The 27495-nt window shown below is 42.1% G+C and overlaps 2 protein-coding genes across 4 annotated transcripts; one reads left to right on the top strand and one right to left on the bottom strand.

Annotated features, from left to right (window-relative positions):
• Positions 1-7529: 7529 nt before the first annotated feature.
• rbis (ribosomal biogenesis factor) lies at positions 7530-24280 on the bottom strand. Of its 2 annotated transcripts, none has more exons than XM_052505132.1 (4): positions 24260-24280; positions 13292-13408; positions 8141-8257; positions 7530-8007 (listed from the first exon to the last, which is right to left on the bottom strand). In XM_052505132.1, exons 2-4 carry the CDS (start codon positions 13400-13402, stop codon positions 7939-7941), a joined length of 297 nt encoding a protein of 98 aa, XP_052361092.1. In that variant the 5' UTR covers positions 13403-13408; positions 24260-24280; the 3' UTR covers positions 7530-7938. The 2 variants fall into 2 exon arrangements, with proteins under 2 accessions (XP_052361092.1, XP_052361081.1); XM_052505121.1 differs by lacking the exon at positions 24260-24280 and adding an exon at positions 13600-13763.
• Positions 15712-22233, top strand: LOC118372584 (carbonic anhydrase 1-like). 2 transcript variants are annotated; one of them, XM_035758519.2, is made up of 7 exons: positions 15712-15874; positions 16189-16386; positions 18187-18305; positions 18737-18829; positions 18987-19049; positions 19172-19327; positions 20524-22233. In XM_035758519.2, the coding sequence occupies exons 1-7, from the start codon at positions 15841-15843 to the stop codon at positions 20641-20643; spliced, it is 783 nt and encodes a 260-aa protein (XP_035614412.1). In that variant the 5' UTR covers positions 15712-15840; the 3' UTR covers positions 20644-22233. The 2 variants fall into 2 exon arrangements, with proteins under 2 accessions (XP_035614412.1, XP_052361070.1); XM_052505110.1 differs by lacking the exon at positions 15712-15874 and adding an exon at positions 15909-16035.
• Positions 24281-27495: the final 3215 nt, after the last annotated feature.

The raw sequence follows: 27495 nt of genomic DNA, 5'->3' as shown, positions 1-27495 counted from the left end.
TGCAATAAGAGTGACGCACCGCAAATGTGCCTTCAGCTCCTCATTGACATTCAGTGTGCCTCACACACGTCCCACACACAGCCGCAGTCTCTGCCTGAAATGCACACACGCACGCACTCACATATGTACACACACACACACACAAACAGAACCGTTCTTTTAAAAGCATGGGAACCGGTTAATAACTTTGTTTTATGTTCTAGGTATTTTTTTCCAGTCCCACAAAAAATCCAACAAAGCGCCTATACAAAGCCCTCACTCTGTCCCTCAGAAACATATTCCAGTGTCTGCCTGCTTGCCAGCTGAAAATTAAAGAAGAATGAATTCACTTTTTCAATGCTAGTTAAAGGATACTATAGTTACGACGTTTCACAGTGGATTTATTGACTACAAAAAGGTCATTCTGGTGCCACTCTACACACACAAGCTTATTAGCTAGCTCTGGTCCAAGTTCAAAGACATTCAACGCTCCTTCACAGAAGCCGCTCCTCCGTAGGTATAATTATGTGGGCCTGTCAGTTCATAACAACAAGATGTCCAATGGTTCAAGCCAAGCCTCCTCCTCCACCCTCTCTCGCACCTTCAACATGTCCATCGCATCTCGCGCTCTACACTGTCCAATGTATGTAAATAGCTTTCCCGCTCCATAGCAAGCTGTTCGACCAGCACTGATTGGTGAAGGAATTTATATCGAGCTAAAAATCATTTAAAAAAATGTATAATTCAAAGGTTTAAGAAGGAACAGGAAGGAATAATATAAACAGTTATTTTTTTTGGTGTTAGAACCGGTTGAAAAATGTATTTTGCTGGTCGGAACAGTGGAACGGGACAAAAAAAATGATGGTTCTGTTCAGAATGAAACGAATGGAAAATAATGATGTTGGTTCCAAGTTCCAACCCGATTCCAATAAATTCCACTCAGTCATAAGTTTAATTGAATCTGAGAGGTCACAGTTCCAGATGCCAAGGAATATATACACTGCTAAAAAAAAATAAAGGGAACACTAAAATAACACATCTTAGATCTGAATGAATTAAATCATCTTATTAAATACTTTTTTCTTTACATAGTTGAATGTGCTGACAACAAAATCACACAAAAATGATCAATGGAAATCAAATTTGTCAACCCATGGAGGTCTGGATTTGGAGTCACACTCAAAATTAAATTGGAAAACCACACTACAGGCTGATCCAACTTTGATGTAATGTCCTTAAAACAAGTCAAAATGAGGCTCAGTAGTGTGTGTGGCCTCCACGTGCCTGTATGACCTCCCTACAACGCCTGGGCATGCTCCTGATGAGGAGGCGGATGGTCTGAGGGATCTCCTCCCAGACCTGGACTAAAGCATCCGCCAACTCCTTGACAGTCTGTGGTGCAACGTGGCGTTGGTGAATGGAGCGAGACATGATGTCCCTGATGTGCTCGATTGGATACAGGTCTGGGGAATGGGCAGGCCAGTCCATAGCATCAATGCCTTCCTCTTGCAGGAACTGCTGACACAATCCAGCCACATGAGGTCGAGCATTGTCTTGCATTAGGAGGAACCCAGGGCCAACCGCACCAGCATATGGTCTCACAAGGGGTCTGAGGATCTCATCTCGGTACCTAATGGCAGTCAGGCTACCTCTGGCGAGCACATGGAGGGCTGTGCGGCCCCCCCAAAGAAATGCCACCCCACACCATGACTGATCCACCGCCAAACCGGTCATGCTGGAGGATGTTGCAGGCAGCAGAACGTTCTCCACGGTGTCTCCAGACTGTCACGTCTGTCACATGTGCTCAGTGTGAACCTGCTTTCATCTGTGAAGAGCACATGGGGCCAGTGGCAAATTTGCCAATCTTGGTTTTCTCTGGCAAATGAAAAACGTCCTGCACGGTGTTGGGCTGTAAGCACAACCCCCACCTGTGGACGTCGGGCCCTCATACCACCCTCATGGAGTCTGTTTCTGACCATTTGAGCAGACACATGCACATTTGTGGCCTGCTGGAGGTCATTTTGCAGGGCTCTGGCAGTGCTCCTCCTGCTCCTCCTTGCACAAAGGCAGAGGTAGCGGTCCTGCTGCTGGGTTGTTGCCCTCCTACGGCCTCCTCCACGTCTCCTGATGTACTGGCCTGTCTCCTGGTAGCGCCTCCATGCTCTGGACACTACGCTGACAGACACAGCAAACCTTCTTGCCACAGCTCGCATTGATGTGCCATCCTGGATGAGCTGCACTACCTGAGCCACTTGTGTGGGTTGTAGACTCCGTCTCATGCTACTACTAGAGTGAAAGCACCGCCAGCATTCAAAAGTGACCAAAACATCAGCCAGGAAGCATAGGAACTGAGAAGTGGTCTGTGGTCCCCACCTGCAGAACCACTGCTTTATTGGGGGTGTCTTGCTAATTGCCTATAATTTCCACCTGTTGTCTATTCCATTTGCACAACAGCATGTGAAATGTATTGTCAATCAGTGTTGCTTCCTAAGTGGACAGTTTGATTTCACAGAAGTGTGATTGACTTGGAGTTACATTGTGTTGTTTAAGTGTTCCCTTTATTTTTTTTAACAGTGTATAATATACAGTACATTCGAAAAGTATTCAGACCCCTTGACATTTTCATTTTACATAATTTAGCAGACGCTTTTATTCAGAGCTTTCCACATTGCTACGTTACAACCTTATTCTAAAATGGATGAAGCAATTTTTCCCCCTCATCAATTTGCACACAATACCTCAGAATGACAAAGTGAAACATTTTTAGATTTTTTGGCAAATGTATTAAAAATCAACATCTGAAATATCACATTTACATAAGTATTTAGACCCTTACTCAGTACTCTGTTGAAGCACCTTTGGCAGCGATTTCAACCTCAGTCTTCTTGGGTATGACTCTACAAGCTTGGCACACTTGTATTTGGGGAGTTTCTCCCATTTCTGCAGATCCTCTCAAGCTCTGTCAGGTTGGATGGGGAGCGTCGCTGCACAGCTATTTTCATGTCCCTCCAGAGATGTTTGAATGGGTTCAAGTCAGGGGTCTGGCTCAAGGACATTCCGAGACTTGTCCCGAAGCCGCTACTGAGTTGTCTTGGCTGTGTGCTTAGGGTTGTTGTCCTGAGAGCTCTGGATCAGGTTTTCATCAAGGATCTCTCTGTACTTTTCTCTGTTCATCTTTCCCTCGATCCGGACTTGTCTCCCAGTCCCTGACACTAAAAAACATCCCCACAGCATGATGCTGCCACTACCATGCTTCACCGTAAGGATGGTGGCAGGTTTCCTCCAGCCGTGACGCTTGGCATTCAGGCCAAGGAGTTGAATCTTGGTTTGATAAGACCAGAGAATCTTATTTCTCATTACATTTACATTTAAGTCATTTAGCAGACGCTCTTATCCAGAGCGACTTACAAATTGGTGCATTCACCTTATGACATCCAGTAGAACAGCCACTTTACAATAGTGCATCTAAATCTTTTAAGGGGGGTGAGAAGGATTACTTTATCCTATCCTAGGTATTCCTTAAAGAGGTGGGGTGTCTCCGGAAGGTGGTGATTGACTCCGCTGTCCTGGCGTCGTGGGGGAGTTTGTTCCACCATTGGGGGGCCAGAGCAGCGAACAGTTTTGACTGGGCTGAGCAGGAACTGTACTTCCTCAGTGGTAGGGAGGCGAGCAGGCCAGAGGTGGATGAACGCAGTGCCCTTGTTTGGGTGTAGGGCCTGATCAGAGCCTGGAGGTACTGAGGTGCCGTTCCCCTCACAGCTCCGTAGGCAAGCACCATGGTCTTGTAGCGGATGCGAGCTTCAACTGGAAGCCAGTGGAGAGAGCGGAGGGACGTGAGAGAACTTGGGAAGGTTGAACACCAGACGGGCTGCGCGTTCTGGATGAGTTGTAGGGGTTTAATGGCACAGGCAGGGAGCCCAGCCAACAGCGAGTTGCAGTAATCCAGACGGGAGATGACAAGTGCCTGGATTAGGACCTGCGCCGCTTCCTGTGTGAGGCAGGGTCGTACTCTGCGGATGTTGTAGAGCATGAACCTACAGGAACGGGCCACCGCCTTGATGTTAGTTGAGAACGACAGGGTGTTGTCCAGGATCACGCCAAGGTTCTTAGCGCTCTGGGAGGAGGACACAATGGAGTTGTCAACCGTGATGGCGAGATCATGGAACGGGCAGTCCTTCCCCGGGAGGAAGAGCAGCTCCGTCTTGCCGAGGTTCAGCTTGAGGTGGTGATCCGTCATCCACACTGATATGTCTGCCAGACATGCAGAGATGCGATTCGCCACCTGGTCATCAGAAGGGGGAAAGGAGAAGATTAATTGTGTGTCGTCTGCATAGCAATGATAGGAGAGACCATGTGAGGTTATGACAGAGCCAAGTGACTTGGTGTATAGCGAGAATAGGAGAGGGCCTAGAACAGAGCCCTGGGGGACACCAGTGGTGAGAGCGCGTGGTGAGGAGACAGATTCTCGCCACGCCACCTGGTAGGAGCGACCTGTCAGGTAGGACGCAATCCAAGCGTGGGCCGCGCCGGAGATGCCCAACTCGGAGGGTTCTCATGGTCTAGGAGTCCTTTAGGTGCCCTTTGGCAAACTCTAAGCAGGCTGTCATGTGCCTTTTACTGAGGAGTGGCTTCAGTCTGGCCACTCTACCATAAAGGCCTGATTGGAGGAGAGTTGCAGAGATGGTTGTTCTTCTGGAAGGTCCTCCCATCTCCACAGAGGAACTCTGAAGCTCTGTCAGAGTGACCATCGGGTTCTTGGTCACCTCCCTGACCAAGCCCCTCCTCCCCCTGATTGCTCAGTTTGGCCGGGTGGCAAGCTCTCAGAAGAGTCTTGGTGGTTCCACAATTCTTCCATTTAAGAATGATGGAGGCCACTGTGGAGCCAGGCCCAGCCAATCAAAATTAGTTTTACCCACAAAAGGACTTTAGACAGAGATACTCCTCAGTTTCATCAGCTGTCTGGGTGTCTGGTCTCAGACGTTCCTGCAGGTGAAGAAGACGGATGTGGATGACCTGGGCTGGTGTGGTTACACACAGTCTGCTTGTGTGAGGTTGGATGTACTTCCAAATTCTCTAAAACGACATTGGAGGTGGCTTATGGTAGAGAACTGAACATTTAATTGCCTGGCACCAGCTCTAGTGGACAACCTTCAGTCAGCATGCCCATTGCACACACCCTCAAAACTTGAGACATCTGTGGCATTGTGTTGTGTGACAAACCTGCACATTTTTCAGTGGCCTTTTATTGTCCAGCACAAGGTGCATATGTGTAATGATCATGCTGTTTAATCAGCTTCTTGATATGCCACAACTGTCGAGTGGATGGATTATCTTGGCAAAGGAGAAATGGTCACTAACAGGGATGTAAACAAATTCGTGCACAAAATGTGAGAGATTTAGGGTATTTTCTGGGATCTTTAATTCAGCTCATGAAACATGAGACCAACACTTTACATGTTGCGTTTATATTTTTGTTCAGTATATATTTGCATAAACTACACCCAATATAGAATAGAATTGTATTATATTAATTGTATTATATATTTCCTTTAATTCAAATTGCAATTCTGTATCCATTTACTATTTCAATTGAAATTCAAAAGTTTTATTGGAATTTATGTGGCATTCTCAAATCAATTATGGAATTGAGCCCAACCATGACACACAGAGTTGTTGGACAACCCTTAAGTCTTCTAATAGCACCACCTTGTGGACATAAGAATACCGAGCTCCTCATTGTGTTCTTATTTAGGAAAAAACAATTAGATTAAATTACTTAGGCCTAAAGCAATCTTCTTCCTGACACACCCAATTAATCAGATGGGTTATGTCTTGTTTACTTCAATATGTAGATAAATATTTTTATTTTGTCCTCTGGCTAAATTCAGATGATTAAATAATAGTTTTTGGTTTTAATTATAACTCTTCCAACGCAGTTGCATTTTTGAATGACATGCAGTGGTCAGTACTAAGTAAATGTAGAAAGAATGGCAAGAAGAACGTACTTCAGAAGCAATTGTCTTTATAGTTGATTAAGTCAATACTTTTCAATGTAACTTTTATTATCTCAAGCTTTGAGCTAACTTTATGGTGATATACTGTATCTGCATCTAAAAATACACTGTGCAGTTTGTATTGTCAGCCATTTCAGCAATAACCCAGAAAAAAAAGGTAATAGCCTTCATATAACTTGTTTGAGTGGGCAGAATTGATGAGTCTAAATAACATCCTTGGCCAAACGAAATTTGTTGTACTTCACAAATGTAGAAGTTAATTTGAACAATGTACCACAGCAGAATCAAGGAAGCAGACTCAAGATAGAATACTGGCATGTTGTCAAAAACTGCATCTGTCATGGTGACATTGATATGTGTAGAATGAGCGATATAATAATCATGCTATTTTAGAACAGCGCCATTTTGAGGTTCAGCACCAACAAGCAGTGGACAGCGACCATCTTACTCAGACAATCTTTTTTCTTCAAAAATTCTCTGCCACTTTATGGTCCTGTCACGAGGACCCCTTTTGAAGAGCAAGTCATGCTTGAAATGATGCCACCTACTGTGGAAACGGAATTGACAGGCCAGGTACAATGTCCTGTGCTACCGCACAACCCTTTCGCCCATGAGATTTTCTCACCCTCGTGGGGTGTAGATAAAACTCACACTGTGCTTTGTAGTGTGGCTGGATGGAGGGTTTCTACTGCATAAGTTAACATAATAGTGTGTGTGATCGTGTTTTTCAGTCCTATATAAATGTATGATATGTATTCTTTTCCCCCAGGGTATTATGGTGCCACCCCGCTGTCTCTAGCTGTTCCATCTGGAATCTCAATGGGATGTACCTGGCTCCAAGGCCAGTCTGAAACCTCTACACTGTAGCAGCTGTCACACTAACCCCACTGTGCCCAATCATTCAGAACCAAGAGAACCATTTCCTCTGCCGTATTAAATACAACAGCTACACTCGCACAAATGCATGTATATAGGCCTACACTGAAAATGTAATGTCCTGGCACCTTAGCTTCATTGAAATGTTCAGAAAAGTGTTTAAGCTAAGCTCTGAACATGTATCACTGTTCCACTCACCTCATACCAGTCAGTTTTTTGGGGGGTGGGGTAGGGGGGGTGTATTTCAGGAATATTCTACTTCGCACCTAAATTCTGTGGTGACACTTTTACAATTAAAGCCTTGAAAAGACTAATGAGATTGGAAACGCAGGATTTAAAATATGATATTGAACATCTGCCATTACATATCATTTCACCAATGTTACAAGCTGTAAAATGCGAATGTAATCTCGGTTGCATTTCCCAGGCACACGTATGTCTTGTGACAGCCCCATGCTTACTGACTGAATAAATACAGCCACAGAGACAGGCAATCAGGAGCACATCTGTAAAGCACCACCAACTGGCTACCGCTGAATGTGCCCAGCATACATAAAACCAGCCACTGCCAGCAAGCTGTGCCGAGATGTAGCTCTCCCAAAGTTATTTAAAAAGGAGAAGAACGAGTGATTTACTAATAGATCCACGCATCATTCAGTAGATTATCCAAGAACAATTTAATAATTAGTACAATATCTCATCAAGAGTGAAAATCCAATAAAAACTACCTTCAAAAATTAAATAGTGTGTAGCACTAAGACCCTGACATTCAGCATTGGCAGCGTAGTCTTGTGAAGACAGATCAATGCAACAGACACCTTAAGATTGTTGATCATTATATTTGGCAGATGTATCCAACGGGGAGGGGAATCTATCATTTTACAGCATGTGTCAACCTCTCAACAAATTCATCCTTTACATTCTTCGAATATCTGCACACTTTTTTTTATATATATATCACCATATTTACATATCGTCATCATGATAGTCACATTACGTTCTACACAATTTATTGGGGCAGTGTGGACTGTTCGAATTGTATCTATGCATTTCATGCAGCCAATCCGCACTATAGCTGAGAGAACAGCTGGGCAGCGCCGTCCACATTCGCAGACTCTTTCGGTGCTTCACGGACAACCTGACATAAAAAAACAAACAAACAAAAAAAAGACTTGAGAAGAGATAAAGGAAGACAATCAAAACAACCATCAGATGGAGGATACTCAGCACACAACTGCCAGTTAATCCATTGATTCTCAGTTGAACCTTACCAGAGTTGGCTTTCTGGGCACCGGAGCAGTGCATTTTGATACACTTCTGACATCCCGTTGGACCTCTGTAAATATTTTATTCAGGTTCTCCACCTTCTCATTCTTCACTTTATTGATCTGTGCACAAAGGGGGGACAGTTGTCAGCAACTGTGTCAAATACTACCCTTGCACAATACACATACAAGACGGTTAAGTTAACCTTCAGGGACAATGGTGAGATGACACAGACTTGTTGATGTCATTTTTTTCACAGATCATTTGCTGAGTGTCAGGGTTTAACAGGCAACTAGCCACAGGAGATATGACACCAGAGCATTCCATATCGAGTAAAGTATCACCAAGTAAACTTTGCCAAGTGAAAAGTTGCCATTTTGAGACAGTCGCAGGCTGAATACTTACAAGGTAAGAACACTTTATGGCATTGTGGGTGAATACTTTCAATGCATTCAGTCAAAATCTAACTAGGCTTGGGCTCCAATGGGATTGATTACAGAAACACCATCAACAAATGCTTATACCTAATGTCAGGGAACCTGAAAAACAGCATTGTCATAGCTAGTTGATCCCCCAACTAGAGTATTTTGTATTATTCTGTACGTAAATCTGAGACACTACATTTAGTATGATATGTTATGTTTCATATGTATTAATTTGTGTATGTTTATCATCCATGTTGTATGATATTTTAAGAATTGCAATTTGTACAATATGTTACAAATTAGTAAAATGTGTGATATGTTTCAAATACCAATATGTTGCAGCTAACTTTAGCTAGGTGGCTAACACTAACTAATATTAATACTAAGGTTAGGGGTTAAGGGTAAAGGGTTAAAGGAAAGGGTAAGCTAACAGGCCAAGTAGTTGCAAAGTTGCTAATTAGCAACAATTCTAAAAGTTGTATATATACCAACCACCCACCTTTCGTTTTTTGCCTTACAGTGCATTCGGAAAGTGTTCAGACCCCTTCTAATTTTCCACTTTGCAACCTTATTCTAAAATGGATTAAATAAAAAAAACACACATAATACCCCATAATGACAAACGAAAACAGATTTAGACATATTTGCAAACTTATGAGAAAAAAAAACGTATTTACATAAGTATTCAGACCCCTTGCTATGAGACTCGAAATTGAGATCAGTTGCATTGTTTCCATGAATCATCCTTGAGATGTTTCTACAACTTGATTGGATTCCACCCTTGGTAAATTCAATTGATTAGACATGATTTGGAAAGGCACACACACCTGTCTATATAAAGGTTCCACAGTTGACAGTGCATGTCAGAGCAAAAACCAAGCAATGAGGTCGAAGGGATGGTCTGTAAAGCTACGAGACAAGATTGTGTCGAGGCACAGCTCTGGGGAAGGGTACCAAAAAATGCCTGCAGCATTGAAGGTCCCCAAGAACAAAGTGGCCTCCATCATTCTTAAACGGAACATGTTTGGAACCACCAAGACTCTTCCTAGAGCTGGCCGCCTGGCCAAACGGGGGAGAAGGGCATTGGTCAGGGAGGTGACAAAGAACCCGATGGTCACTCTGACAGAGCTTTAGAGTTCCTCTGTGGAGATGGGAGAACCTTCCAGAAGGACAACCATCTTTGCAGCACTCCAACAAAAAAGGTATTTATGGTAGAGTGGCAGGACAGAAGCCAATTCTTTAGTAAAAAGACACGACAGCCTGCTTGGTGCTTGCCAAAAGGTACCTAAAGGACTCTCAGACCATGAGAAACAAGATTCTTTGGTCTTATGAAACCAAGATTGAACTCATTGGCCTGAATGCCAAGCGTCACGTCTGGGGAAAACCTGGCACCATCCCTACAGTGAAGCATGGTAGTTGCAGAATCATATCAAACCTCTCCAATCCAAAATCAAATCTAGAATCGGCTTTCTATTTCGCAACAAAGCCTCCTTCACTCACGCCGCCAAACTTACCCTAGTAAAACTGACTATCCTACCGATCCTCGACTTCGGCGATGTCATCTACAAAATGGCTTCCAATACCCTACTCAGCAAACTGGATGCAGTTTCACAGTGCCATACGTTTTGTTACTAAAGCACCTTATACCACCCACCACTGCGACCTGTATGCTCTAGTCGGCTGGACCTCGCTACATATTCGTCGCCAGACCCACTGGCTCCAGGTCATCTACAAGTCCATGCTAGGTAAAGCTCCGCCTTATCTCAGTTCACTGGTCACGATGGCAACACCCACCCGTAGCACGCGCTCCAGCAGGTGTATCTCACTGATCATCCCTAAAGCCAACACCTCATTTGGCCGCCTTTCCTTCCAGTTCTCTGCTGCCTGTGACTGGAACGAATTGCTAAAATCGCTGAAGTTGGAGACTTATCTCCCTCACCAACTTTAAACATCTGCTATCTGAGCAGCTAACCGATCGCTGCAGCTGTACACAGACCGATGGACTATAGCCCACCCAATTTACCTACCTCATCCCCATACTGTTTTTATTTTATTTACTTTATTGCTCTTTTGCACACCAGTATCTCTACCTGCACATGACCATCTAATAATTTATCACTCCAGTGTTAATCTGCTAAATCGTAATTATTCACCTACCTCCTCATGCCTTTTGCACACAATGTATATAGACTTTTGTTTATGTAAAAAAAAACTATACTGTGTTATTGACTTGTTTATTGTTTACTCCATGTGTAACTCTGTGTTGCTGTCTGTTCACACTTCTATGCTTCATCTTGGCCAGGTCGCAGTTGTAAATGAGAACTTGTTCTCAACTAGCCAACCTGGTTAAATAAAGGTTAAATTAAAAATAATAATAATAATAAAATGGTGAAATCTTGGTTGAGAATGAAATGAGTCAATAAATGAACAACGAAACCGCACTGCAAGTAAGTGAAAGAGATGTTTTGATTATGTTTTACTGGTAATGGGGAATACCAACAGTCACTTTTTGGTCAGTGTGTGTGTTTCAACTACTTAACTGTACTAGAATGCTTAAAAGGCGGCAAAAAACTTGTAATATCGGTTATCGGTATCCATTTTTTGGCAAGGAAAATATTGAATATCGAATCGGACAAAAATGTCATATCAGTGCGTCCCTAGTTTTTAATGTCCCTTTGGTAGGATAGTCGTGATCGGAGCTCATCCATTTGTGATCCAATGATTGCACGTTGGCTAATAGGACTGATGGTAGAGGGTGATTACTCACTCGCTGTCGGATCCTTACAAGGCACCCTGATATTGCCGTCTCTTCTTCATGCAAATGATGGGGATTTGAGCCTTGCCGGGTGCCTGAAGTAAATCCCTCACGTCCGACTCATTAAAGAAAAAATCTTTGTCCAGTACGAGGTGAGTAATCACTGTCCTGATATCCAGAAGCTATTTTCTTTCATAAGAGACAGTAGCAAATACATTATGTACAAAATAATTTACAAATAACGCAGGGGAAAAAAAACATAACACAATAGCACAATTGGTTAGGAGCACAGAACGGCAGGCATCTCTTCCGGCGCCATCATATCCGGCAAGGCATCTATTTTTCTATGGCAAACATCTTTTGCTAATTTGCATAGCTAATTCTTTAATTCCACCATTCACTTTCAGTATTTTAATCAATTTCTTCATTTCCTGAACTATTGTGTTGGCATTTATACACTGTGTCACATTTCTTATGTCTTAATATGCCTGTTTTTAAAAATGCAGTTCTTACTTTCGCCACAAGATGGCAATCTGCCAATTTATGGGGGTCTGTCCTGAAGTTGTTGACTGTTTTCCCGCTTGCCAGTTAGCTAGTAGTTCTCAGCTGTCAGCAGCCAAAAGCTTCTTACTGGCGATAAAAACGCCATATTTTTCACATTCATTACTGAATTATTTAATGTAACAAATCAAACATTAAACCTCGTAAACAACATTTGTCCTCACTTGATGAATTAAGGTCAATAATTAGTAAAGAACTCCCTCACCTGGTTGTCTAGGTCTTAATTGAACAAATAAGACGCAGACACGAGGCCCTCCATAAAATGAGTGACAGCCCTGTCATAAACAATTCATGGTAACCTCGTAAACAATTCATTTAGACCCGATGTTGTGCAATGCGTGCCGTTGTCCACGTATTAAAAAGGGACCAGTGGCTATTTGAGTCCGCAATTAATTGAAATGTTACGGTAACATATCCGATAATAAGCACCAAACTTTGTTGACATAGTGGTGCAGGTTTCTCGTAACAACTTCTTACGATTTTACATTTTGTCGCCGTCGTCATCTTCAAAGTTGTTTCCGCTGGTCGCAAAAAGCTAAATTTGCATGAAAAGAGCTGATATGAATGTGAAAGACTTTCAAAATAAGTTAAGTATATGCTCAGTGCTCCGTTGACATTTCACAGACATTACTTGTTTTTGTGAGATCTGGGAAAAACAACTTAAAAATAAAATATGAAAAGCACGCAAACACTACATGTAATGTCTCAAAATCGATATCCATCTTACCTCTATTGTTTTATGTCCTGCAAATTCGAGAAGAACGATAAAAAGTTCAAATGTAAAGTGAGCCTGTAAGCGTTTGGTCGCCAGTAACCTTAAAGATGCACTATGCAGAAATCGCTCTGCCATTTCCTGGTTGCTAAAATTCTAAATAGTTCGCCTATTTTCTGTTCGTGACAAAGAGTCATTGTACCATCTAAACCACTGAAATATTTTTTCCATAACCAAAAATATTGTATTTTCACCTGTTTGAAACGCTTACAACACTGAAAGTAAAAAACGCAAAAACTAAATTTAAGCATGGGAAGCATAGAAATGGTAACATACAACAGATATACCGCTTTACACTTGACTTCAATTAGAAATACATGTGAGTTATAGATCTGTCAATGTGAACGTGGTCTGGTCAGACAAAAAGATCAATATTGCAGCTATAATTCTTGCACAGAATCCAGCCTCGTTGACATGATGCAACTTTCCTGCTGGCCTCCATTGATTTAGTCACCCATCTTACAACGGTAAAACTCCAATAACTAACGGATTATGATAGAGACATGAGGTTTGGACTATTGGTTTTCATTGGTTTACTCATTGTTCAAAAGATGCGTTTTTGATTGGACACCCTACTGTGTGAAACCTATTAGCTAAATAGTTGGCTAACTAAGATGGTAGTTAGCTAGCATTTTCCACTTACGTGTTTGAGAGTTGAAGTGACAGGTTTCGCCTTGTTCTTTTGTTTTGTCTGTTTGTTGGTCACTCGGAAAACATTCTGCTGCTTTTTTCCTTTTTGTTTATTCTTCGCCATGATAACCTATGTGAACAAATGTATGCTGTTAGCAAGGTAGCTAAGTAGAGGTGGCTAAAGCTTGCTCAGACCGACCCGTTGTGATCATACCGTTTATTAGTTTATGTTGACACAATATACAAGAAAATACAGTAACATCACGTGCGTTCAATATGTAAATCCACATAACTAGAAGAATAATAACAAAATATACAAACCTCAAGAAGTGGACGACTATCGGCAAATGTAAAACGTGTTGAAGCAACGGAGCTGACGCAATTTAGATGCGACTAAAATCTGAACCAATCAGTGCTCCCGAGGACAACAGATTGAAACGCCCCCATGATGCGCTCGATTTCAACGCTATCCGTGCTGAATCAGCGCTGGGTTAAAGAAGGAGTACAAAATCAAATGTATTCAAATATAACTTTATTTGTCACATGTCTGAATACAACAGGTGTAACCTTACCGTGACATGCTTACTTACAAGCCCTTAACCAACAATGCAGTTCAAGAAAGATATAAGAAAATATTTACCAAATAAACTAAAGTAAAATAATAAAACCTAACACAATAAAACGAGGCTATATACAGGGGGAACTGGACTCCCCCTGCCAGAATCAACCCTCCCACCCCCTTTGCGTGAACACGCGCACACTCAATTCTTCATTGCTGCGACTTGCTTGCTAGTTGAGAATTCTGCTCTTCACCCCGTTGTCAGTTTAGCCTACATTTCACTGATCTTAGTAGCAGAAAACATGTTTTATTTGTGTCCGTCCCAAGTCATAGACTGTTCTCTCTGCTACTGCACGGCAAGCGGTACAGGAGTCTAGGACCAAAGGGCTCCTTAACTGCTACCCCTAAGCCATAAAACTGCTGAACAATTAATAAAATGGCCACCCGGACTATTTACATTTGACACCCATAAAACTGCTGAACAGGAGGCACTAGTAATGTCTGCAGGCAAGGAAGCTTGGCACCAGTGATGTACTCTGATCGGTGTTTATGCAGAAATGTTATGCTCCATTTGTTTTGCCTCATGCTGTTATTCTACAGCCTTTATGCAATACATGTATTTTATCTGAGGACATTATCAAATCATTATTTTACCGTTCGCATTCCCTTTGATGCAGATGAGGTTGCAGTTTTCGGCTAACAAGACAGACAGTTTACTGGCAGCAGCTACAAAAATAGTTGCTTTCTCGTTATGACCGCCAGATGGCAGCAACGTATTGCCTCTGATACACTTTCATAAGAGTCCTTGAGCGTACTCTGAGAATACCAAACATTAGCAACACCTTTAACCTGTCTCCTCCCCTTCATCTACACAGAATGAATGGATTTAACAAGTGACATCGATAAGGGATCATAGCTTTCACCTGCATTCACCTGGTCAGTCTATGTAATGGAAAGAGCAGGTGGCCTTAATGTTTTGTATTCTCAGTGGCGGAGTTAACCCACCGGGCACAGAAGTCAATTCAAAGTTTATTCCACACTGGTCAACGAAATGACGTGGAAACAACATTGATTCAACCTATGTGTGCCCAGTGTGAAGCCTTTCACTTTTATTAAGGGGTTTTAAGCAACGCCATTATGGGGATGGGTTTTTGCATTATCAGCATATTAGAAAATATGTTAGTCTGTTTATAATATTAAAGAAAAACTAGGAGACAGACAGACAGACAGACAGACAGACAGACAGACAGACAGACAGACAGACAGATACTTAACTGTTCTCAGTCTAGGCTAAATGTCATAACCTAGGCCTAAACGGTATCAATAGTCTAATACAATTAATTATATACTACCGTAGCGCAGGGGCTAGGTGTAAATTAAAAACATCTACCTAAGACAATAATACACAATGATTCCATCTGCTCAATGCAATAAATAATTCGTCCTAAAGTCTGTGAATACCACATATCCTAAACGCTCAATATTGTTTTATATTTATTATTTTTTACAATTTTAGTCATGTTCATTATTAAAAGGGAAGGGAAGAAAGGGACTCTTGAGTTCCCCCCTCTCCCTCTGAGTGTATGTACTCAAATGCAATTGTAGCGTTCGAGTTTAGGAAGTGGAAGGGCGCAACATCAAAGAGTTATTGCACATGGTACTGCTCGGTGATATCCATACAGTTTGTGTCGCGCCTTCCAGTGGCAAATTATTTGGATGAAGGAGCGCTGGACGTAGAGCTAAGCGACGACTCACAGGATCTGTGGTGCCGCGCACGCACATACACACACACACACACACACACACACACACACAGAGAGAGAGAGAGAATCTGGGCTCATCGATTGTGCATCTAACTCCTCCTCTCCTACACGCAATCCACAGGGAGCCTATATAAACTCTGACAGTTGTCAAGTGGAGAACACTGGCTGTTTGCACTCGGGAGCGACGCAATTTTGGGAGATTTACAGCAATAGATACCCAGAAATACCCAAATAGTAACAATGTCTCATGCATGGGGATACGCACCGGACAATGGTGAGGCGCTTGTGCTCTGTTCTTATCATGACATTAAAAGGGACCTGTAGTACAGCATATACTCTCGGATGAATGAATGAAAAGACAACGGCCATGCATTGATGAATCATTGTCTACATGTATTTGAATGTATCCCTCTTTGACATTGCTATTAGGCTACGGTGCGTCATAACAATCTCACCCGGTTACAGCAAGCTGCAAGTTTATCAAAAATATTTTCAATGTCAAGTGGAAAGCAATAATTTACGTAGGCTACATTTTTGACAGATACTGAAATATTGTCTTCAACTGCAATGTCCCCACTGTCATTCTAGGACCCGACAAATGGTGTGAAGGCTTCCCAATTGCCAACGGACCCCGCCAGTCTCCCATTGACATCGTACCTGGGGAGGCTGCCTTCGACGCAGCCTTGAAGGCGCTCACTTTGAAGTACGACCCTTCCACCTCCATTGACATTCTCAACAACGGACATTCCTTTCAAGTGACCTACACCGACGACAACGACAACTCAAGTTAGTGTCAATCATTGTCAATCATTAAGCATGCGTCATGACAGGTGTCTCGAAATGGTACCTTAGAGTTGTGGATACTTTGTGCACTTTTTTATATGAATAATTCATACATTTACAAAGTAACAAATATGGAATATGGCTGGATGAGACTATATTCGTTCACCACCCACACTATGGCATGAAAACAATAGTATGTAATGGAATTGGTAACACAACCCCTCACAAACTTTCCCCTGCACGCTAGACCTTTAGACTGGAAGAGCGGTTATTAGCGCAAAAAAAGGCGAAGGTCAGTTTATGCAAATAGGACTGCGTCTGGTTAACCATTAACGTGTCAGGAGTGAACGGTAATGTTTTTAGTAACTAAGTAAAACATGATGATATTTTACTAGTTCTGCTGTCATTATAATTCGATTTAAAAAATTGGCTATTGCCTAACACAGTGCAAAAATGTAATGACAAAATCCAGAAGAAAAAAATACAAAAACATTTTTTTGGGGGGGGGGTTCACATTCATATTTATAAAATATTGCTGTGAGAAATTTAGAAACGACTTAATCCGAATCTTAATGTATGGTGTAGCATTTTTATATTCCTGTGATTTGTTACACAAGATATTCTATTGTCTCTGTAATTCCTGATGGCATGTGATCCTAGCATTTTATGAGATGCAGCATTAGGCCTATATGTCAGGGGGGTTTATTGATATTGAATTGGTAATCCTCTATTTATGATTGCCTTAGTGCTTACAGGGTAAATGTTTCATGTTTATTGTGTTAACGTAATGGAAGCTCATTTAAATTGAATGCCAAGTTCATATTCAAACACAAATATAAGCTTATGCCTGAAAGAACGAATGACTGTTAGTCATACCTGTCTGTGTGTAGACCTACATTGGAAATTACGCCATCATAGCTATAGTCTAAATCTACCCACAGGGTGTGGTCAATGTCAGTCTCCTAATGTAATCCTGTATCAGAAACCTGTAAACAGTCACACACTCACACCCTCTGCTACTTGTCAGAAAAGTCTCCATCTTCTTATTAAGCAGAACCAACTATTGTAAATCGTGTCCTCAAAATCATTTTCAAAGAGAACCTATAGTCTATAGCCTATTCGGTCAGCATCAACTGTGACATCACGTGAGATGGGAATAGACTAATTAGTCAAGGATTACCTGCTGCCACTAAATTGGTATAAATAGATGACTATGTCAAAGGAACAATACCTGGAAAGTATTTTAAGCTGACCTTGGGCTTGCTGATTTTCGGTCTGGATTTACGCAACAGGAACTGAGTCTGCTTCTTCCATCAAACAGGAAGTCTGTGTCTGTGTGCTAGTGTGGGGGAGAGGTGGGGATGGCAGGGACACGAGCGGCTTTTTGCATTGCTCTCTTATTATCGTTATGGCATGACGTCTGTCAGTATGTCTGTCCACATTATACCCGTCAAGAAAACTCATCACATTGTGTCTTGTGACACATTTTCATCATGGACCAAAGATTAAAAGGGATGTTATCTCAGTAAAAAAAAGGAACATGGTGTATTTTGAAATCTTATTATGAAAGCATAATGATCCTGTTCAAAAATGTGAACATCTCATGTGTTTTGTACATGCAAGTCTTGTAGTGCTATTATATATATCTGGATAAGAGCGTCTGCTAAATGACTTAAATGTCAAATGTAAATATACAAAGTGGACTTAAACTGGTGTTAGGTAGTACTAACTCGGGCCACATAACAGGTTGACCCATTGCACTTATACCTGTTTATGTCTTTGTTTTCTGTGTTCGGTTGGCAGCTCTGACAGGGGGGCCCATTTCAGGGACGTACAGGCTAAAGCAGTTCCACTTCCACTGGGGCGCCAGCGACGACAGGGGTTCTGAGCATACCGTGGCCGGGACCAAGTATGCTGCCGAGGTACTGACACTGGTCACACACTTGATTTGAATCCCTTAGTTTCAACACAAGTTTGAATGGTATGCATTAGTAGTGCAACCCACAGTATTTGGCAAGCCATCAATATGTTTCTTTTAGTTTTTTTCATAAATGACTTTCAAGGGTCAGTGAACTTTCAGTTCATGAGAAATGTTCGCTTGACATTCAATGAGGAATTTCTGCCAATTCGTGAATTGAATTTCAATTTATTTCATGAATTGACTTTGCTGAAAGGGAATTGACTTAAACCCTGCTTTTCAATAAATATTGTGTAATTCAACAAAAGCCTCAGCCATGCAACTTCCAAATTGGTCTAAACCCCTAAACCCCACTGTACAAAAGACCCAAGGCCTAGTGGTAAGAAAATACGCCCTAGGGTTGCTCACTGCTTGTGTCCTATTTCTTTATTTTAGCTCCACCTGGTACACTGGAACACCAAGTACCCCAGCTTTGGTGATGCTGCTAGCAAGTCTGATGGCCTTGCTGTTGTAGGAGTCTTCCTCCGGGTGTGTAGCAATGGACTCAGCCATTTTGCTGTATACCTTCAATTGTTATGACTTAGATTATTAGTTAAAGATAATATAAATATGTTTTCAAGTGCAATATTTTGGTCAAATTATCATTATTATTTGCCATTTATGCGTGTTGAATTTGTCTCATTAGGTTGGAAATGAAAATGCCAATCTTCAGAAGGTCCTTGATGCTTTTGATGCCATTAAAGCCAAGGTAAGTCTATCTGGAGCAAGCATTGTAAGTGGTGCTACTGCTAGCATGGAACCTGTCATTCTCTGAGCCAATCCTTGACCTGCTGATGTAAACTTGTCGTTTGCCTCCCTCTTTGTTTACAGGGCAAGCAGACCTCTTTCGAGAATTTTGACCCCACCATCCTGCTCCCCAAGTCCCTAGACTACTGGACTTACGACGGCTCCCTGACCACACCTCCTCTGCTGGAGAGTGTCACCTGGATCGTCTGCAAGGAGTCCATCAGCGTCAGCCCTGCCCAGGTATGATAGGTCACGACCTCATTGAGTAGTAAGGGATTGAATTTACACTCTGCAGCTACAGTATACTGGCTTTGTTCCAATAGTCTGGAATAGCCTCCTTTCTTAATCTCTTCCTTGATTAAAGAGTCTGCTTGACAACTATAATGTGTTGTAGATAAGAAGATTTGATAGTTGAGAAGCATATGGCTGCTATTTATGCAGTCTTTTCTCCTATTTTAGAGTAATGGGACACGTCATTCCAGGTCATTGAGGTCGTTCCCGGTTCTCCACCAAAACTGAAAAGATTCCTATGTGCCTGTCCAGCTGGACGTTCTGTTGGCCAAAAAAATAAAGTAGTATGTGGGAGGTCTGTTTATTTCCAGTGGAGAAAATGCTCCTACATCAACCTCAACCCACACATTTTCATACAAGCATAGTCATGCTGAGAGTTCCTGTAAAATGGCAGCCCACGTCTTCTCTAAACCCTGCCCTTGTGGCTTGACTCACTTGTGACCATGTAACACTGCCCAGTCAAATGTTTATTTTATACCTTTGCCTGGGCGTCTCAAGGGCGAACAGGGAAATGTACACATAGACTTTAGAGGGGGTGCCGTACTAGGCAGAGACATAAGATATAATATCAAATAAATTATTCATACAGTAAATATCATGAATGGTAACAGAAACACTTTGGAAGAAGGAACATTGTATTAAGTGTTTATCAGTAGCTAATGACGCACTATTAGAAGCTACTTGAAGATTAAAATATTTGGGTGGATATTAGTTTAATAAGAACTTACTTGTCTCCCGTGATCAAATGTTATTCAATCCCTGAGGGTGAAAAATAAGAGACTTGTTTCAGGGGTTGCACTATGTACTGTACAGTATGTCCAATGGCTGTAGCCACGAACTTGTGACCTCTTACTAATTTATTGGCCAAAATGAATGGCAAATCTCTTAGATGGGTCATTTGACTGTACTTCTCATTTGTGACCTCAATCTCTTTGTCAGACTTAAGGCATCAACAGAAAGACACTAAGCTTAATTCCATGAATCACTGTTTAGGAAAATAATTTAAATAGAGAAGTCCCACACAACCTTTGCTTTACTTAATGAAGGCTACCGACTGTATGACTGGAGATGTATTGGGGTGAGTGACAGGGACAGGAGGTAAGGAGTATAACTCTATCTCCTCTCTCTCCTTTCTCCTCTGACAGATGGGCAAATTCCGGAGCCTGCTTTTCTCTGGAGAGGGCGAGGCCGCCTGCTGCATGGTGGACAACTACCGCCCCCCTCAGCCCCTCAAGGGCCGCGCTGTGCGTGCATCCTTCAAATAAATCCCCCTGCCCCCCAATCCCCTCCCCTGCTTAGTGAGACACCCAGGCGTGCCTCCCCTGCAGTAAGACTCAGAGCACATGTACTGTATGTCTGCCCTTACATTTTTTAGAAGGACGAAATCCCCCCTTTCCTGTCTCCCCATTCCTACCAGTGCAGGGTTGCCCTGCTGTGATGTGACGTGGGAAGAGGAAACAGTTGAGGCATTGACCTTTTTTGTATCCCCTCTCCTCTCTTGAGTGATAACAAGCCAGAGAAGCCCTGATGTACTTCACAAGAGAAGCACTCCACAGTGGTGGCTATAATGTGACAGATTTACCGGGATTTCGCCTGCGGTGCCAATGTTGTAGACAGCTACTGGGCTCTGTAGTTTTTCATAGATAGATAGAGAGGATGTGTCAACAAACAAACAAACAAAGCTTGCGAAGAGGCTAAGACTATAGAAATGTAGCTGGGATCATGTAATGGATGATTCAGTTGGAGAAAGACAAGCAGACCCGACTAGCAGTCAGTGGCAGGCCTGGGGTGGATGAAACTGCTTCACCATCTGTGAGTAGGGCCACACACACACACACACACACACACACACACACACACACACACACACACACACACACACACACACACACACACACACACACACACACACACACACACACACACTGCCAGTCTGTCTTTAATCTCTGATTGACTGCCTGCCTCAGGATCACGGCAGCTTAATGAAACACAGTGGTCACTTCCATCACACCCAATTGAACCAGAACATCCTCCTCTGGAACACATACACAGGCCTACAGTCATTGACCTGCTCATTGATTTTCATACTTAGCATGCCTACAGTGCATACCCAATATACAGACACACATTGACATGAATACAAGCACACACATAATTGGAGGTTACAGCTACAAACTGTTAGCTATTGTGCTCTGTCATGACAATGACTTTGCTTTCCTGTGTTTTTATAGCAAAGCCTCATCTTCAATCATTTGTTTTATTTGTTTGTTCCTCTTGGTGTTATTAGCAATATTAATGGATTTATTTTTTCAATATTTAAGTGATTCCTGAATTGTGTTTTGCAACTGAAAGCTCCTCTATACTTGTAGTATTGTCTTGATGACATGACAACAGGAGGGTTAGGTTATGACCCTTTTCAGACATTATGAATTGTGTAATGGAATATCCGTCTAAGCATTGTTTTGCAAGCCCCTATGTATTGTGTTGTAACGTTTCGAACGCACAGTCGCCTTGTGCGACGCCATAGGGCACTACAGCCAAGGAAGAATCAACCCGCCAACTGATAAGCTTTGTAGTGTTAGTGGGGTGTCAGGTCCTTTTAGGCCAGATTACTAATGACGAAGGGTCACCTTTAACTTTGGGACCACAGAATCATGCTAATTTAAAAAAAAAAAATGTTTGAATGCAAGTGAAATTATGAATCATGTCTGTCAAAAATGGATGACTGTATTTGATAATGAAATTGAGTTTAAAAGCCTTATGCAAAGCACAAATTAAAGGGCCACCCCAAAACAGCCAGACTTACTCCCAGGAAGTGGAAGTTTTATCAGTTGAATAAATATATTTTATGACTATTTTTTTTGTCTCTGTTGTACTTTGTCTACTTCACAACCAGACAGTTAGGGCTTTATTTAATCAGATCCACTTTATCCGACCTCTGCGTAGTGGTTGGTGGAACTGAGTTAGAGCTGTCAAATCCACAAGCGTCTCTTGACGTTATACCTAAAGCGGACATTGTCATTGGCTGCACAGAGTTGCATTAAAATAATTCCCAGGCAGCCTTTTAAACACTGGAATGTGAGAAGTAATCTACACCTCCATTAGGCTGATTGAAAATCATTAAATGAAATGAGAATTTCTATCATTATTTTTATGTAGCCTACACTTTCTTGTTCTGAACTTCTAACTCAAGTTGGCTTTGTGACAACGATCAAGACTGTGTCTTCGTGACAATGGTCAAGAGGAGCTACTCACTAATTTGACAGCTCCAACGCAGTAAAACATTAGCAATGCGGGTGTCGGCTATCGCCGGTTAACGCTTGATCTGATTGAATCTAGCCCTTAGTCTCTTTTAAAGCCATCCTTCCAACTCTCATTCATCACTTACATGAGGAAGGTTGGAAATTGAGTTTACCAGACGGTTTCAATTGATTTACTTCCTGGGCAAAAGCTCTTAATCTAAATAAACATCTAAATCTAAATTGAGCTTTTAAAATGTTAGGGGCCATTCAGTTAGCTTGCCCAAACTCCTAAACATTTACATTTACATTTAAGTCATTTAGCAGACATCCACATGCTAGGTTTGGTTTGCTCTTGGCAGAATTATCTGCACACTCTATCTTGCACTGAACCCTAGAGCAGTCTCTAGGCTACACTCTTAGAAAAAAGGGTTCCAATAGAGTTCTTCAGCTGTCCCGATCAGGGAACCCTTTTTCACTCCAGGCTGAACACTTTTTGGTTCCAGGTAAAACCATTTTGGGTAGCCATGTAGAACACTCTGTGGAAAGGGACCAAAATGGGTTCTCCTATGGGTACAGCTGAAGAACCCTTTTAGGTTTTAGATATCATATTTTGTACAGTATATACAAACACCAAATACACACTTACTCGCACACACTACATTGACACTCGCACAAAATACACACATTCACATACACTACATATGCACACACACACGAAACACAGCATACCGACACAACAAAAACACACATACATACACATTACACACACACACACACACACACACACTTTTACACTCATCATTTGCTACTGCTAATCTGTTCTTTATTTTACTCTTATCTATTCTGATGCTTAGTCACTTTACCTTTCCTTCTGGTACATATCTACCTCAAATACCTCAAACCTCTGCACATTGATCTGGTACTGGTACTCCCTATATATAGCTCCATTCTTATGTATTTTATTTTATTCCTCATGTGTTACTGTTTAATTTTTAATTGTATTATTATTTTTTAACTCTGCATCGTTGGAAAGGGCTTGTAAGCAAACATTTCACGGTAAAGTCTACACCAGTTGTATTCGGTGCATATAACAAATAACTTGATTTGATTTGAATGTCTGTGCCTCGTGTAGTCAGTTGTCACTAAGTCATAAACCCCACCCATTTCTACAATTTCTCTTCTTAAAATGTGATTTTAAACCGAACCTTAATGCTAGCCTTAACTGCACTGCTAACCTTATGCCTAACCCTAACCCTAACCTTAAATTAAGACCAACTAGAAACTAGAAACCGGCATTCTCCCTTAAATACATTTGCTTGAAAAACAAGAAAAAAGCAGCAATATTACTGTTTGTCCCTCTTGAGATGCTGTAGCAATAACACAGTAACACTTCCTTAAAATAGTCTATCAATCTAAGATAAATCAAGAAATCTGTCATTAATTTAGAAGTTTTTGTAGAGGAGGTATTCGTTGCAAATTTTACATCTAAGATGTTTGGTGCAGAATTTCTCAAGTGAAAACGTGCATGAAAACTAGTAGTCTGTTGTTTAATGACAACCAATACTAAATTGAAGAATCCCTACTTTTGACCAATCACAGACGAAAGGGCGAAAACTTTGGCTACCAAAGTTTGGCTTACCTCAAAAAAATGTTGCGTGCTCGAACTGCCTAAAAAGAAACTTCTGAACGCTTCCGAACAGCAAAACGAACTAGAACGTCACAAAATGTCATGTTCAGAAGTGTTCAGCATGAACTGTTTTGAATGGGAAGCATATGGTAAGCTTAAGACTGTAAATTAGACGCAGGCTCAGATTGCTCTCACGCTCAGAAGGTCTCATGTCAACTAGTAAACAGTGTGACTCTTGTATACTTCCATCATATGTTCTCATGCCAGCTGTTCACTAGTTGATAGGAGTGTATATTATGACTCCAGAATCTACAGGACACTCCACGAAATGTTAACTACTGACACGAGAGCTGTCCAGAACTTCACATGACAAACAGATTACCTTTGACCTATATCATCACAGATCACAGCTAGGTCCTGATCAGAGGGACTGACCAACGATGTCATATGATCCAACTCAACTATGGGAGCACCAAGCAGGAAGAGATCCAAACACGGATGAGCTTGGGTTACTAACTACCTCTTAATTGATCTTGGATAAGTGGTTGCAAAAGTATTCACCCGCCTTGGCATTTTTACTATTTTGTTGCCTTCCAACCTGGAATTAAAATAGATTCTGGGGGGGATTTGTATCATTTGATTTACACAACGTGCCTACCACTTTGAAGATGGAAATTATTTTTTATTGTGAAACAAACAAGAAATAAGACAAAAGAAAACAGAACTATTCACCCCTCCAAAAAAACCATAACTATTCACGCCTCCAAAGTAGAGCCACCTTTTTCAGCAATTGCAGCTGCAGGTCTCTTTGGGTATGTCTCTATAAGCTTGGCACATCTAGCCACTGGGATTTTTGCCCTTCTTCAAGGCAAAACTGCTCCAGCTCCTTCAAGTTGTATGGGTTCCACTGGTGTACAGCAATATTTAAGTCATACCACAGATTCTCAATTGGATTGAGGTCTGGGCTTTGACTAGGCCATTCCAAGACACTTAAATGTTTGCCCTTAAACAACTCGAGTGTTGCTTTAGCAGTATTCTTAAGGTCATTGTCCTGCTGGAAGGTGAACGTCCAAACCAGTCTCAAGTCTCTGGAACACAGAAACAGGTTTCCCTGAAGAATTTCCCTATATTTAGTGCCATCTATCATTCCTTAAATTCTGACCAGTTTCCCCGTTCCTGCCGATGAAAAACACTGTGGGGATGGGGTTCTCGGGGTGATGAGAGGAGTTGGGTTTGCGCCAGACATAGCGTTTTCCTTGATGGCCAAAAAGCTGAATTTTAGTCTTCTCTGACCAGAGTACCTTCTTCCATATGTTTGGGGAGTCTCCCCCATGCCTTTTGGTGAACACCAAACGTGTTTGCTTATTTTTTTCTTTAAGCAATGGCTTTTTTCAGGTCACTCTTCCATAAACCCCAGCTCTGTGGAGTATACGGCTTAAAGTCGTCCTATGGGCAGATACTCCAATCTCCGCTGTGGAGCGTTGCAGCTCCTTCAGGGTTAACTTTGGCCTCTTTGTTGCCTCTGTGATTGACTTTTGGTGGGCGGCCATCTCTTGGCAGGTTTGTTGTGGTGCCATATTCTTTCCATTTTTTATAATGGATTTAATGGTGCTCCGTGGGATGTTCAAAGTTTCAGATATTTTTTTAATAAACCAACCCTGATCTGTACTTCTCCACAACTGTGTCCCTGACCTGTTTGGAGAGCTCCTTGGTCTTCATGGTGCCGCTTGCTTGGTGGTGTTGCAGACTCTGTGGCCTTTCAGAACAGGTGTATGTATACTGAGATCATGTGACAGATCATGTGACACTTAGATTGCACACAGGTGGACTTTATTTAACTAATTATGTGACTTCTGAAGGTAATTGGTTGCACCAGATCTTATTTAAGGGCTTCATAGCAAAGGGGGTGAATACATATGTACGCACCACTTTTCAGTTTTTTATTATTTTGCATTTTTTGAAACTAATTTGAAAAATTTTACTTCACACATTTGGACTATTTTGTGTATGTCCATTACATGAAAGCCAAATAAAAATCCATTTAAATTACAGATTGTAATGCAAAAAAATAGGAAAAACGGCAAGGGGGATGAATACTTTTGCAAGGCACGGTAACAAATCTATACTTGATTCAGTGAAACAGGTTACTAAATGTTAACTGATCTTGTCACGCCCTGATCTGTTTCACCTGTCCTTGTGATTGTCTGCACCATCTCCAAGTGTCGCTTATTTTCCCCAGCGTATTTATCGCTGTGCTTCCTGTCTCTGTGCAAGTTTGTCTTGTATGTTTCCAAGTCAACCAGCGGTTTCCACATTCTCCTGCTTTTTGCATTTTTTTTGTACCCGCCTACCTGACCATTCTGCCTGCCTTGACCACGAGCCTGTCTACCTTGACCACGAGCCAGTCTGCTACTCTGTACCTCCTGGACTCTGATCTGGTTTTGACCTTTTAGCCTGTCCACAACCATTCTCTTGCCTACCCCTTTTGGATTAATAAACATTGTAAAACTCCAACCATCTGCCTCCTGTGTCTGCATTTGGGTCTCGCCTTGTGCCTTGATAGTACGAACTGGCCACCAACGCTGTCTTCCAGGCTTTGGCCAATGATGTGCTTCGGGACATGCTAAACCGGTTTGTCTGCATCTACCTGGACAACATCCAAATATTTTCCCGATCTGCCCAAGAACATGTACTCCATGTCAGACAGGTCCTTCAGCATCTCCTGGAGAACCAATTGTTCGTGAAAGCTGAGAAGTGTGAGCTCCTCTGCGCTTATATCACCATTCTGGGATATGTCATTGAGGGCAATGTTCAGAAGGATCATGGAAAGGTGAAAGCAGTGGTGGATTAGCCTCAACCAACATCCAGGGTTTAGTTGCAACAGTTTTTTGGGTTTGCAAACTTCTACCACCGTTTCATTTGGTATTACAGCACCCTTGCGCCCCCCCCCCTCATCACTCACCTCCCCCAAGGTACCGTTCAAATGGTCTCTAGCTGTCGACAAAGCTTTTGTGGATCTGAAGCATCGGTTCACCTCAGCACCCATCTTCATCCATCCGGACCCCTTGCGTACATTTGTGGTGGAAGTGGATGCTTCGGATGTTGGAGTGGGGGCCATCATGTCCCAGCGATCTGACCAGAAGCTTCATCCCTGTGCCGTCCTGTCCAATCGTCTCAATCCTGCTGAGAGGAACTACGATGTTGGCAACCGAGAACTCCAGGTGGTGAAAAAACCTACACTCGATCCC

The sequence above is a fragment of the Oncorhynchus keta genome, chromosome 4 (genome assembly GCF_023373465.1).
Source record: "Oncorhynchus keta strain PuntledgeMale-10-30-2019 chromosome 4, Oket_V2, whole genome shotgun sequence".
NCBI lineage: Eukaryota > Metazoa > Chordata > Actinopteri > Salmoniformes > Salmonidae > Oncorhynchus > Oncorhynchus keta.
This window is presented reverse-complemented; position numbering and strand designations above follow the sequence as displayed.